The sequence below is a fragment of the Apus apus genome, chromosome 8 (genome assembly GCF_020740795.1).
Source record: "Apus apus isolate bApuApu2 chromosome 8, bApuApu2.pri.cur, whole genome shotgun sequence".
Lineage (NCBI taxonomy): Eukaryota > Metazoa > Chordata > Aves > Apodiformes > Apodidae > Apus > Apus apus.
The window spans coordinates 25,475,454-25,488,824 of NC_067289.1; the positions used below are offsets into that span (position 1 = coordinate 25,475,454).

Genomic DNA, 13,371 nt, shown 5'->3' on the forward strand with positions numbered 1-13,371 from the left:
TCCAGAAAGTGGGGACCCAGCAGGTTATCCCAGAGCTTCAGGCTCAGCTGAAGAAGGTTTGCTGCTGAGCTGCAGAGCACCAAGGCTGAAGGCCCCTCCCTATCCCAGAGACTCCCCAGCTGCTCCAGGGGCTGGCAGTGGCACCAGGGCCACCCCACCATCCTGGTCATCAGGCCAGCACTGCCAGGCCACCCTGGTGCTAGTAAAGCCAGTGCAGCTTTTCTAAGGAGTTGCCCAACTCTTGGTGAAGACCCTAAGGAGGACAGGGCACCTGGGCTCCACCTGGCCCTGGCAGCTTGAGGGGACCTGCTGGAAGGGATCGTGGTTGATCTTGCTTGGCCAGGAGCTGCCATAGCACCGCAATTCTGCAGCACTGTGGCAGGGCAGCAGGGCCCCAGGTGTGCCTGTGACAAACCTCTAGTGACTTTGGTGGAGTGATCCAGTGCCTCCTGAGCATGTGGTGTGGGCTCTGCTGAGCCAGGGGGCTTCAGAGGTGACTCCAGGAGACTGTGCTGAGGGTTGGAATGGGCTTACTTGTTATTTACTGTTGTATTGTTTGCATCGGCCTGTTTAATAAGCCCAAGGAGGAGCAGGATCTTTGTAATCTCTTCTGAAAAATACTAACAGCAACACGTGGCTGGGAGAATCTGTTCTTTAATGCACTTGGGGTGAAAATCACCTGGTTCTGATTACTTAGGAATGGCCATCCTGAAGGTTTCCAGATCAGCCACCTTCTAGCCCTTCTGATACGCACAGAACGCAACTGAAATGATACACACACACATGTTTTTAAACATGAATATTTACTACCATAAATAAACAGTGTTTTATAACAAAAGGCACAGATTTTCAACTATAAACAATGGAAAAATATTTACAATTTGCACAGACATAATCAAACAGCAAGTGCACAATTGGTCACTTCAGATCTTCTTTCCTATACTTTGAGATTTAGTTCCTTTCAAGCAAGTAATTTCATCAGTTCTGCAACGTCCACTTTTATTTTTTTCCCCCAAAACCTGCTAGCAATGCCAGGCCAGAGAGTTTATTCAAAGGAGTAATTTAGCAGCAGGAGTTTTCAAATGGAGACGGTGTTGCTAACTTCTTCATACTGGATGATAAAATAGGGGTAACTCTGATCATCATTGAAAATGACAAAAATCTGAGGCTCGAAGTAATTGTCCACACAGGAGTCATAGAGGTCGCTGGTGATGCTGCCGGGGTTGACAGGGGGGGGTCTCCTCATGGTGTGGTTCCCCACCGTGTACCGGCCCGTCAGGACTTTTGCCAGGAACATGTAATGAACTCCCCTGGGTGACCTTTTGGAAAAGTTGTGGGAATAACTTGCTTTTCTGGCAAAGTAACTGCCCTGTCCAAACATGGTGGCGTGTTTCCCACAGACCCGGGGGTCGAAGTTGTGCTTGCAGATTCCATCCACCACGTCCTGGGAGGTGCCGTGGAACAAATGCCTTTCGTTCATTATCCTGTCAAGCCCAGACATTTTTTTGGACATATATTCCTTTTTCCTGGAATAGAAAATGGAAAGTGAAGATGAGTATTCACTGCAGGTCTGCAAGGGAAAAGCAGGTTTCACTACAGCTCTTAAATACCAGGGGTTACCCTCTGGAACAGCAGAGCTGTAAGAGCAGAGACGACAACATTTCTGTACAGACAGTGGAGTGGGTCTTCTGCTTGCAAGCAAAAGCTTTTGTGTGAATGGAGTATTTTTGAAAGGTCCCGAGCTGATCCTGCTGGCAGCAGAGCTCCCTCACCCACACAGCAGCAAAGGCAAAGCAGCTTGAGAAGTGCCTGCTTACCTTTGTATTTCACCTTGGATGAGGAAGGAAATCTTCCTCGGAGCAAAAACAAAGGCTGTGCAAAAACAAAATCCCACTCCAGCCTCAGAAGAAGCCATGGAGAGAGACAGTGAGACAGTGGTGGGTGGAGATGGTCTAGACCAGCATGAATATGGTGAGAAAGTCAGTCTCTGCTCACACAGCCCATCCCTCAAGCTCTCCCAAGATTCGGCATTTCTTGAGAAGGGAGAGAGGATCCACAAACCCAGTTCCCTATGGGTAGTGGTCAATGGGAGGAAACTTCAGACACAGCACCTTTGGTTTGAGTGGGACTGACTGACACAGCAGCTCGTCTCTGCAGGGCCCTGGGTCACCTCTGACAAGGACACACCAGGGTAAGATATTTTTCAGATAAAGTTCTTCAACTGAAGAGGCTCCTTTTCTTCAGAAAATCTGGATTCTACTTAATGGTCAGTGTTTATTTTGCAGCCCAAATTAAATATTTTAAGGTATTTTTCCACTACTGTAAAAGACTGGTACCTGCATTCCCTTACCTTTTATATTTCTCCCAAAGAAACTGATTCTGCACTCGGAGAATTTTCAAAATCCTGTATTTGGTCTCTGGCACAGTCTTGTGGAACAGGTTATAAATGGTTCTATAGCTTTTATCTTCCTTCAGAACAGGCACTTGGATGAAGTCCTGAGATGGATCCATACTAATCCACGTCTCAGGATAGAAGTTTGGGGAGGTGACAGCAGCAGGAGATAAGACACGTGCAGAAGCCGGCTCAGCGGAGGGCGCGGGCGAGTTGCCACCCAAGGTCCTGGTTGGGGAAGGAGAAAAAGGTTGTGCTTGAACACTCACACACAGAAGAGCTGCCAGCCACTTTTATCTCCTCATCAACAGATTTTAAGCAATTGCCCCTCCTTAGCTCCGGAACACTTGTGTATCTTTAATGTCTGTTGAAAAGATTCACGCCAGCTGCTCTGCAGTAACTCCTCCCTCCGTTTGGACTTCCCGGGACACTGCTCCACAGCAGGAGCTCCTCTGCTCAGTGGTGTCTGAAAGCCTGCTGTTGTCATTGCTCACACTCTGGGCTGGGGTTATAAGCTACAGACAGGCAGAAGGCCACCAAATACACTAGTCTGGTGTGTCACTGTAACCTCTTAGTGAGATTAACACAGAGAACAAGTAATGTGGTGACATTTGACCTTATTTCCTTAGAATACAGGAGTAGGCACATGAACTTTCTTGTCCAGCAGGACTAACAAATAACTCAGCTAATAACATTTCATTGGCAAAACCTGTTGATATGTCCCTGCATTTGACAGAGGAGGAGATGCTGGGCTCTCAGTCCCACACAGCACCCTGCTAAGGAAAGCTCGGACAGACATTTGCCCAGATATAGATTTGCATTTTTAGTTGCTTATTTTCCTGGGACAGCTCAGCCCCTCCTGGTGGGAAAGCAGCTGAGTGGGGAAGAGGTGAAGGAGAGGAGCTGCTGCCTGGAATGGCCCTGGCAGGAAAACGGCAGCAATGCCTGGAAAAGAACAGCCAGCAAAATCCAGCTAAGGAAACCAACCGTGGCATGGCAAGACTTCATAAATACCTGCACCTCCATGGAGTTTTTTTACACTGCTGGAGGTGATAAATTTAGATAAAGAAGTGTTGCACTGGTGGCTTATGTTCACTTGCTCATAATCTGACCAAGCAAGCCACACTCAAGAGAATAATCCTGCCTGAGTGGAGTTCTCCCTCTTACGTCAGTGAAAATACCCTGACCACGCAGAGCCTGCGGGTTCAGGCTCTGGGCTGCAGGTCCTGACCCCCCTGCAGTGGCAACTCTACATGGAACTATCTCAGATTGGTATTTTAGTATTTACCAAATTATTAGTATTGTTAGTATTTACCAAAGTATTTTCACAGCAAAGCTGCTGCTAACTCCAGGACTGAGCAGCAAGGAGTGCAAATGGGTGCGGAGCCCCCAGAAGCAGGCAGACTTTATTTCTGTTATACATTAATTCAATTATCACTAGTATTTCATGCTAGTGATACATGAGCCTGAAAGAACCCTGTGTGATTTTTTGTGTGACCCCAAAGTAATTTAATATCCTTTTGTGTTTGCAGGTTGAACTGCTCAGATCTAGAAAAAAAGTTGGGGGAAAAGTCTATTTTTAAGCGGACAGATTTGCTTTGGATCAGAGAGCCAGAAACTGCACCAGCACTCACATCTCAGAGCAGACATGCTCTTCAAAGAAGTGTCCACGTGGCTTTCACTTGCTGTTCAAAGCTAAAAAGAGACCCCACTTTATTTGCATGGATTTGACTCAACATTCTTCTCACTGTTGAACAGTTCAACAGAAAACCCAGAAGATGGATTTCTCTAAGAATTATTACTAAAATAGCAGCCTGCAGTGAGCATTTATCATTATTTTTTGCCCTCCTAAAGTCAACGGGTAAAAAATATTATTGTAGAACCTCATTCACTCCCACTTGACTTGGACTAGAAGACCAAGCACAAATAAACAGTAAGTTATGAATTAAAGAGTAAGACATCAAACACAATAAAAATACTGCAAACTTCTGGGGTACTTTGCTCACTTCTTCCGACCAGTATAAATTATTTGTAAGCATTTATTATGCAAGGGAAGCCATTAGAAATTCAGCATTTGTCAACCACTGTCACCCACTTGCCACAGTTTCTATTCAAGAATTCTTTCCCAATTGTGTAAGAATTTTATAAGCAGGTGGGAGGGGAGGGAAATAAAGAAATCTCAGCATAATGTGGTAGGTGGAGGCAAATACTGCCTTCTGAAGCAGAGCTCCTGTAAATATTTAAAATACTCCTTTGCTCCCTGCTATAAATTGGTAGATTTTAAAGTAAGAATTACAAGGGCTTTAGGCAAAGAAAGTAAGAATTTGGCTTACTGCAGAACAACTGAAATTTCAGAGCTTAGTTTACATATTTGGTAGCTGGCACGAACAGTTACAGTCCAGCCCTCATGAACCCTCAAGAGTCCAGCAAATTGCTTCATTCTAGCCTATCTCAAACTTACAGATGTAGACTGTAGTAAAACAGCCACTGGTAGCAAAACTGCAGGAGAACACCTGAAATCCTTGGTTTTCAGGAAGACGAGAACCAGAATTGCTGTAACCACAAAGTCCAGGCTTGCTCTTTTTACCCACATCCTGCCAGTATCTCTCTAATAATTCAGGGTTTCCTTCCTGTGAACCCTTCTGAGGGTGTTTCTGGCGCCAGGTGCCCTGGGGCTCTGACCAGGCCCCGCGCAGCGTGGGACGCTCGGAGCGCTCGGGGCCTCGGAGTGGCCCAGCATCCCAGCTGCCCGGCAGGCTAATGACCTCCTCCCCTCTGCTAACAGGACAGTGTGTTCCCAAGTCCTCAACTCTTGACAGGAATATTTCCAGCTGTGCTGCTGAGATCACAGAAATGGCACTTTTATGGGTTGTAATCAAAAGTGACCAGAGAGCAACACTTTCCTGACGCTGCCTTTGGTGGGCAAGCGTGTCCCCCCCAGCTGAGGTGACCACAGAAGCAAGGCATGCTGTCACTGTGCTCGGGAAGTATCGGGTGGTTTTGAATGTTCCTGCTTATGGGAGCTCGAGCTGATAGCCTGGCAATCACTACAGCTGGTGAGATGCTGAAAGCTGGACAACACTTTGGCAGACCTGAAGTACATCTGCGCTCCGATGTTCTGAGGTCCAGGAGGTACATGATAACCTTTAAGATCCCTCAGAGCCTTCCAGAAAAGGAGCTCCTCAGATAACATTTATCTTGAAAAATGACAGGCAAGAGCTGCCACCATCACTCAGATTTTTTATTATTGCTTCTGATTTTTCTACCCAGTGGTGCCCATTTCCTCGCCACCTCTCAAGGACCACAATTCTCACGGACAGACCAACACGGAGAACAAGGGCCAGGTTTCCCCTTTGCTGGGATACCTACTGTAAGAACGGCATCAGCACCACGCAGGAGCGCAGGAGGGGCCTCCTCTTGATTTCTCTTCTGAAACATGCATTTTGCTGGAATCCATCTTTGATGTTCAAGATATACTGATTATGCCAGGTAACAAACCGCACCTCTTTCAGCCCCCGGCAGCTGGCTTCCTCTATCAGCCTTACAACTGGCTGTTCCAAGAAAATGGAGACAACAAAAACATACACATGATGAATTATATGTTCAAATATTAGCATTTCTGTCAGAGACCTCTTTGTACTCCCTGCCCTCTCCTCCCTGTCCCCTGCTCTGAGGCACTAGTACATGTAGCCCCTGAGGACGTTCTATTACCTGTAAGATCTGCCACCAAGGCAGGACCTGCAGCTCTCCTGCAGAACTGGTGTCAGTGCTATCAAATTGTTCCACGTCAAATGCTGTTCCCAAGAGCTAACTAAAACCTAACTAAAACTCCCTTGCCACTTTTTGTCTTTGCTCGCTGAATGTTCAAAGCAGAACTCTGCTACAGAACAATCTTTTATATATTAATACACTCCCATAATTTTGTTTCCTTTTCTATGTCAGAGAAACCCAGTTCTTTTAACTTTTCCTTGCAGGTGAAACACCCTCAACTTCTTGTTATTTGTGGTGCTTTCTTCCAGACTCTCTCCAGTTCCTGCGTATTGTTTTTTTCCATTTGCAAAGGCCCAAACTGTACTAAGTGCTCTGCCTCAAGCTTCCAACCACACTTACAAAGTCAGTGTGACACATGAAAAAGATGAATGTGACCTATTTCACACTGGTGGAGGTACTTCTGGTACCACCAAAATTGTAAGACACTGATGAGGTTTTATTCAAAACATTATATATAGCTCTGGTCAGCCAAAAGGAGCTCTTAACTCCCACAGGTATTTCTGAGGCTTCCTGGAGAGCTTACTTGATGGAAGTACTCTGGGTTTGGTTTGGTCCAGCACAATGCTGTTTGACAGTGGATGTGACTTCTGTGTTGGGGTTAAAGAGCTGACGAGGAAAAATTGTGGCTGTTAAAGACCAAAGGGCAACAATGGCTGTGCGTAAACCACAGGTGAGCAGATTTAACAGAGACACTGAGGAAATGAGGAGCAGGGCTGGCTGCTGTGGGACCATGAGCCAGTGAAGGGCTGGAGCAGTGACCCACAGCCTGTGCTGAGGAGCCTTTGGGGACAGGGAAATAAATTCCAACTGCAAAGCTCAGTGGCAGTGGTGCTAAGAAGGCTGCAGAAAGCTGCCTTAAAGACAGATTCCTAGGGATTAGAAAGGACTTTCTTGGTACTGACACAGGCCAGTTTGCTCTCCAATTTGACAATTCAGTCAGCCTCTGTCTCTCTGTTGTTTCCAGGGATAATCCAAGGTGCATCAGAGCAAAGTTCTTTTTTTTGCTTTTTCAGTTCAGCACTGACCTTCTTGATTATCTTCCTCAACAATAACGATAATTAACTTCCCTGAATGTTTGAAGAGGAAACAGTGTCAAGATGTACATCTAGTTTATAGTATATATTGTACATGGAATTTTGCATTGCAACCCAAAAGCAGGATTCTGGAACATGTTCAATACCTCAGAGTATTCTCTCCAGCCAAAGTGGTCCCTGCAGAAGTATTTCCAGACCGTGTAGTAGCTGGAGCTGGAGCTGGGGCAGGAAGGTGTGGAGAGCCGCCGCATTTGGTCAAACTCAACAGTTTCATACAGTTTCATAACATTCAAATCCACCCAAAACTCATGTCCCCTGGAAAGAACAAGAGAAACAAAGAATTCTCACCTTTTGTAATCCATTAAGGATAACAAAGCAGACAGTCAGAACTGTGGCTGGCAGTCACAACCCAGCAGTCTTCCTACTCCAGTGGTGTTTATTCAGCATGCATGAATGGGACAAAAATCAACACACATATCCTGACATTCTGAGCATACTAAGTAAATACATCACAAAACTGTATTTGATGAAGCAGCCACATACTGTTCAAAAGGTTATTCTTGTGAAAGTTGGTGCTTCAGGGAAGAAAAGAAAATGTAAACGGCTCCAGATGAAGAGCATCTGCTGCCAGCCCACTGGGAGAGCTCGGGGATCTTTCATCCCGTGCAGCAGCAGAGAACTAGCAGAATACAAAAAGAACCATGATTTCACCAGTCTGCAGCCTGCACTGAGGAATAAATACTGCCTTTTTCCAGGTAGCTATATTGCTGCTACAAAGACCAATGCTAAGATGGAGCTCCACATAAAGCGAGGGAGCTTTCCAAAGGAGCTAACGGGGCTAATGGACCAAGAGTCAGAGCATCTGCTTTATCAAAAGAGAAAATAAAAGTGCATCTCTCCTCTCCACTTCATAAAGTTATGTTCCATGGTGCTGTGGAATGCCTCAGTAGTTTCTAAGGCTGTTTCATTAGCCAGTGCTAAGAGACAGACTCTCAGGTGAAGCACAGAGAGCCAAAGCTCTGCTGATCATTAGACAATTGCTGCTTTATTAGCAATCAAGAACTTCAGAAATTTATAGAAACTGAAAGACATGACAGCAATACTCATTCCCTACAAAAGTAACTTACTGAGAACTGAGACTAACAGATTTCTGTAATAATGCTGTTTATAGAATGAGTTTTCTACTTTTATAATCTCTTCACAAGTTGTCAGCAGTTACTAATTGTTGGCAACTGGAAATGCAGCTTTTGAGAGTATATAAAAATATTTCCTTTGAATTGTTAACAGTAAGCATAAATCAAGCTGATACTTGAAATCTACCATTCATTTTTAAAACCTGGGCACATGAAGACCATCAACATCAAAGTAGTGTGTTTGAAATTCACCTCATCAAGTGAGAGATATTCTAACCATCTCCATGAGTTTGTGCACACAGATTTGCTTGGGAAAGCTGGCAAAACTGCAGCCAATTTCACAGTCTTACTGGTACAGCTGCTGAAGAGTTTTATTATACTGCTTTCACAGACAACTACTGAAGAGTTCCCACTTTAAAAAATTATGATCAGCTGGAATGATCCTTCATTTCTCCACAGGAGGCACAGGGGTGAAGCTGTTCTTGGTGTTTATCATCACCACTTAACTGCCTTTGGGTCTGGGAAGTGCTAAGCAGAGTTTTAATGCTTCAAATAAACCTAGATTTCTCTCTTTGCTTTCAGTAAGCACTCACAGAGACTTAAAGCAAAGATAAAGAATAGTCCCAAAAGTCACATCAAATGTCTTAAAAATGCAATTCCACGAGCTACTTTTAAAATCCTTTGGACACAAAGATAATTCTTTTTGCAACTCCCCCAGCACCTCCACACCAAGTCCTGATGAGCACGGGTTTTGTCTGACTCATTTTGGTGACCATCCCGCAGCAGAAACAGTTCTGGCCAGCTTTCTTCCCCCTGACACCAGGAGCTCGGTACCCAGCAGGAACATCTTGCCAGTTCCCTGCACACAGTTCTCTAAAAACTGTCATAGAACCACATTAATGAAGATGAAAATTTTGTCAAGACAACACTATCACCACCCAGTCTGTAGGACGGTTAACAGCGTGTTCCCTACGTGCGTCAACAGAAAATCATCAGTAGAGGAGCAAACCAGCTCTTCTGTGTAGGAGGTATCATCTAATAACCCCTGTCCTCCCATCTGAGCTGCATCCCACCATGAGATGTTTGCAATGGGAACTGTCATTCCCATCCCACAGCAGCAGTGGCCAGTGCCCTGGGGCCCACGAGACTCCATCATAACAGCACATCAAGACACACGTGGGGGACAAGGGATATGGGACGGATGGAGGCAGGAGGAAAAGGCACCAAGCAGAAGAAATGATCAGGAGGAAGGGACTAAAAGTAAATGCAGAGCTTAAAAAAAACCCACACACACTTTCTGGAGTGAAAGAACTAGTCACGGATCACCCCACCTTCCTGGTATGTGGTCATTTTGTTCCATAACAAGCCACAATCTGCTTTATTCAAAAACAATGTGTGAAATCATGAGGAAATCATCCCTCTGCAATACCAAGCTGTGTTATTAGTTATAGTCTTTGCAGGCAGCACCACAAGCTTGGTGTTTTGAGTGAATTTCTTCATTAGTATCTTTTTCATGCTGCTTTAGGGACATTTGCTTTTTCTTATAAAAATGTAGTCTTACAATTCTCAATTTCAGTGCCTGAGAAAACTCTCATTTTTGAGGAAAGTGCCTTTAGCAATTGATATTGTTTATATGACCCTCTGGAGATTATCCTGAGGAGATGGACACACTGATTTGGGGTTATGTTGAATCTACAAATCCAAGCCCTGAAAGAAGACTCCCAAAGACTGTGCTGTATATTGTATGAAACAAGTACCCCCAAAGACATCCCACAATACAAACCCTCACCATTCAAGCACTCATCCTCACTTCGATCTCTTTTCAAGTCAGATACCCTAACATGGTTCTCCCTACTCCAAAGATCTGTGACCTCCAAGAAAGTGCCAAGAAATAGAAAAAACTTTTCTTTGTTGAGTAAATTAGCTTATATTAAAGGTGGTAAAACCCAGAGGATTATTTACTTTTATGATAACTTTCTATGTTTGATGTGTTATAGTGCAAACTGAAAATGAAAAAGTGTTTGCAGTTGTTCTATGCTAGTGCAGTGCAAAGTAAAATGAATCTCAAAATCAACATACACTCTGAAGAGAAAGATTATGCACAAGCATGGTGAACTCTTTTTTAAAGTAACCACATACTGGTCAATATCCTAAAAAGTTAAGGAGCTGTAAAACTTTGAAGACTAGAAAAATTCCACAGACACTTGAAACATGGCTGGCTTCTGATACATGACCTAGGTGTTTCTAATACCACAGAATCACAGAATGGCAGGGGTTGGAAAGGACCTCTGGAGATCACTGAGTGCAACCCCCCTGCCAGAGCAGGAACACCACAGAATCCATGGCAGGTCACTTGGAAATGAATCCAGATGGGTCTTGAAAGTCTCCAGAAAAGGAGACTCCACAACCTCTCTGGGCAGCTTGTTCCTAAATGTATAAAAACAGTGTCTCCAACATACATCCACAGCTCTGGAGCAAAGCAAGGGGAATCCAAGTAACATGGGGCAGGGGAGGCTGTGGAAGGAAAATAATTTTTCAAGACGAGCACAGTATGAGCCTGCTTTTCCTCCTGCTTGCACTACAGAGTGAGCAGATCCTCAGGATTAACTCCTAAACCCAGGCTGACACTGCAGCTGCAAAGAAGGGGATTTGTGTGCAGCCAGGCTCTAGCAGCAAAGCAGCTGGGGAGGGCAGGGTTCATACATGCCTGCTTCTAGCTGTGCTGTAACACCACCAAAGCTTCACAGCCAAGTCCAGTAAGACAAATTGTGGTGGTTTTTTTCCTAAACAAACAAAATCTGTGCACAGCTAAATGTGTGTCTACATTCCTCATAAGATTCTGTTCAAGATAAGGCTGACAGCTAATGACAGCACACAGTGAAAATAGCCTCTCTGACAGCTAGACATTATTCTGCAAAACCTGTATAGAATGTGCCAAATTCCTTCTCAGTGCTGAAAAATGTGACGTTTGTCTGCTGTTTGGGATGCTTTACATTTTTGTAGCTCCTTGTTTCTGCCTCTTAGTCAGACTCCCCTCCCCTGTAAGCAAGCTGAGGACAGGGTGGCCAGTGCTCATCGACTCATGACTGCCTGAGACAAGGACCCAGGCACCAAGCACCAGAACAGCCAGTCACCATCCCTGGAATGTCTGGGTAAGACACAGGACATGAAGTGTTCTTGTTTTCCCACTCCTGAGCAGAACTGCTCAGTCCCTCTGACCACAGAGGTCACAGTGTCTCTTGGTGACCCACCTTTCGGTGCCTGCCCTGACCCAAGAGCAGGGCAGGACGGAGCTCGCCAGCTCCCGCGCACCCACCGCTGCTGCCAGCTGGTCCTACACAAACCCATCCCTCTCCTCTAGAAGATGGAACTCCAGCTCCGTGCACTTCCTGCCTGGGTTAACTTACAGGTTCTCTGAGAGTGTCAGAGCTGCAGCTCAGAACCCCGTGAGGTCTAATGACTTCTCAAAGAGAAAACACAGTCATTTCCTGGCCGGCCACCCTCTGTCCATTCCCCTCAGCTGTGACCAGGGAGAGGCTCAGCAGATTCAGGATGTAACACAGCAGAACATGAAAGGTTATTTTTCAAGTTGCTAAAGTGTTTAGAATGTTACTTCCCATTAATTTTAATTAGGTGGCCAAAGTATCTAAATACCCTGAAATCTACACAAGTCTTTTATTTTTTCTCTGCATACTTTAACTATAAACTTTTACACTGCACACATGGCTTCTACCTAACAATAAATGATTTGGGATACCACTGCATCACTTTATACAAATGAAAATTTTAGACAAATGCTTTTATTTAAGTGACTACAGTCAAAAAACACACTATGTGCCCCAAAGCCTACCTGATTTGTTGTTGGTTTTTTTTCCCAATTATAACATTGGGAATAAGGAAATATAATCTTTCACAAAAAATACTTGATTCACATAAAATATTTATTACCCCAATGCTTATTTATATTCTTTAATGGAGTATTTATCTATTTAGAAATATTTTCTTTTTCACATTGTAACATTTAGTGGCATTTAAGCTTTGGGATCCTAAAACTTATTTAGCAGGGTTGTTTAATACTGGCTCCTTAGTTAAATCCCTTCCTCTGTACATTAAAAAGCCTATTAGCAGCTTACATCCTGCAAAGCTATGAAAGAAATGAACTGTGATTACAGCAAGTGATTGCATGAATACATTCCTGGCTTCAGCTTCAAGACACCAGTGATGAAAGCAAAGGTGACAACTGCACCTCTCAGCTGCCCCAGGCCTGAACACAGGCCAAAGACTCCAAATTTAGGGCTCCAGAACAATGAGAATGTGAGATGCTCAAGGTGATGTCTGATGTGTTCTTTAGCATAACATCTCTTTACCTCCACACAGTATAATGGTTTGCTACTTCTGAGGTACAGTGTACACTACCTAAAGTAAAGTGTGTATCATGTATAGGTTATGGATAATGGATAGGGAGAGGGAAAAGCCAAGGACAAAGCAGCAAGGCCCTCAGCACCTTGCTTTGTGCTGTGCAGAGCTACAGGTCCTGGGAAGTGGGAGCAGGGCTGCCTGTCCCCAGGAGCTGCTCACATGCAAGGGCCATGGTGATGACAGTGGCAGAACAAACACACACCAAACCTGCAATTAAAATCCTTTCATGTGTTTCGGGGTGAGACAGACCCATCCCAGCACTTCCTCTGCACTGTCTCCAAAAAAGGAGCTCCACGAGCAGGGTCCTTCACACTTCAGGCTTTTCTTGGGCAGTTTTGTAGCTAACACGGTTAAAAATAAAAAAATCTAGTGTTGTTACTCATGGACTTTGAAACCTCTGTCTGGAAGTATCAGCTGGGAGAAGAGGAGGAAGGAGATGATGAAGGCTACAGTTCGTTAGATGCTTGGGAAAGCAGGAAATGTACTCAAATACCTTGGTGGGGCAAAGTGCTGCTCCCACTGCCTCTGCATCACACAGCAGGAACAGCCCTCAGCATGGCTTGAAACCAGTCAGAAAAACAAAGCTGCTCTTCTCTACAGAAAAATGTATTAAACCTTTCTG

The 13,371-nt window shown here is 44.7% G+C and overlaps 1 protein-coding gene across 7 annotated transcripts in view; it reads right to left on the minus strand.

Annotated features, from left to right (window-relative positions):
* Window positions 1-786: 786 nt before the first annotated feature.
* The window catches only part of TIPARP (TCDD inducible poly(ADP-ribose) polymerase), a 36,596-nt gene continuing 24,011 nt past the window's right edge, over window positions 787-13,371 (minus strand). For all 7 annotated transcript variants that reach the window (XM_051626935.1, XM_051626939.1, XM_051626936.1 and 4 more), the window contains 4 exons: window positions 7,344-7,512; window positions 5,762-5,943; window positions 2,351-2,620; window positions 787-1,526 (listed from right to left, as the gene is read on the minus strand). In XM_051626935.1, the coding sequence (XP_051482895.1) occupies window positions 1,079-1,526; window positions 2,351-2,620; window positions 5,762-5,943; window positions 7,344-7,512 (1,069 nt within the window). In that variant the 3' untranslated portion in view covers window positions 787-1,078. The remainder of the gene's footprint in view (window positions 1,527-2,350; window positions 2,621-5,761; window positions 5,944-7,343; window positions 7,513-13,371) is intronic.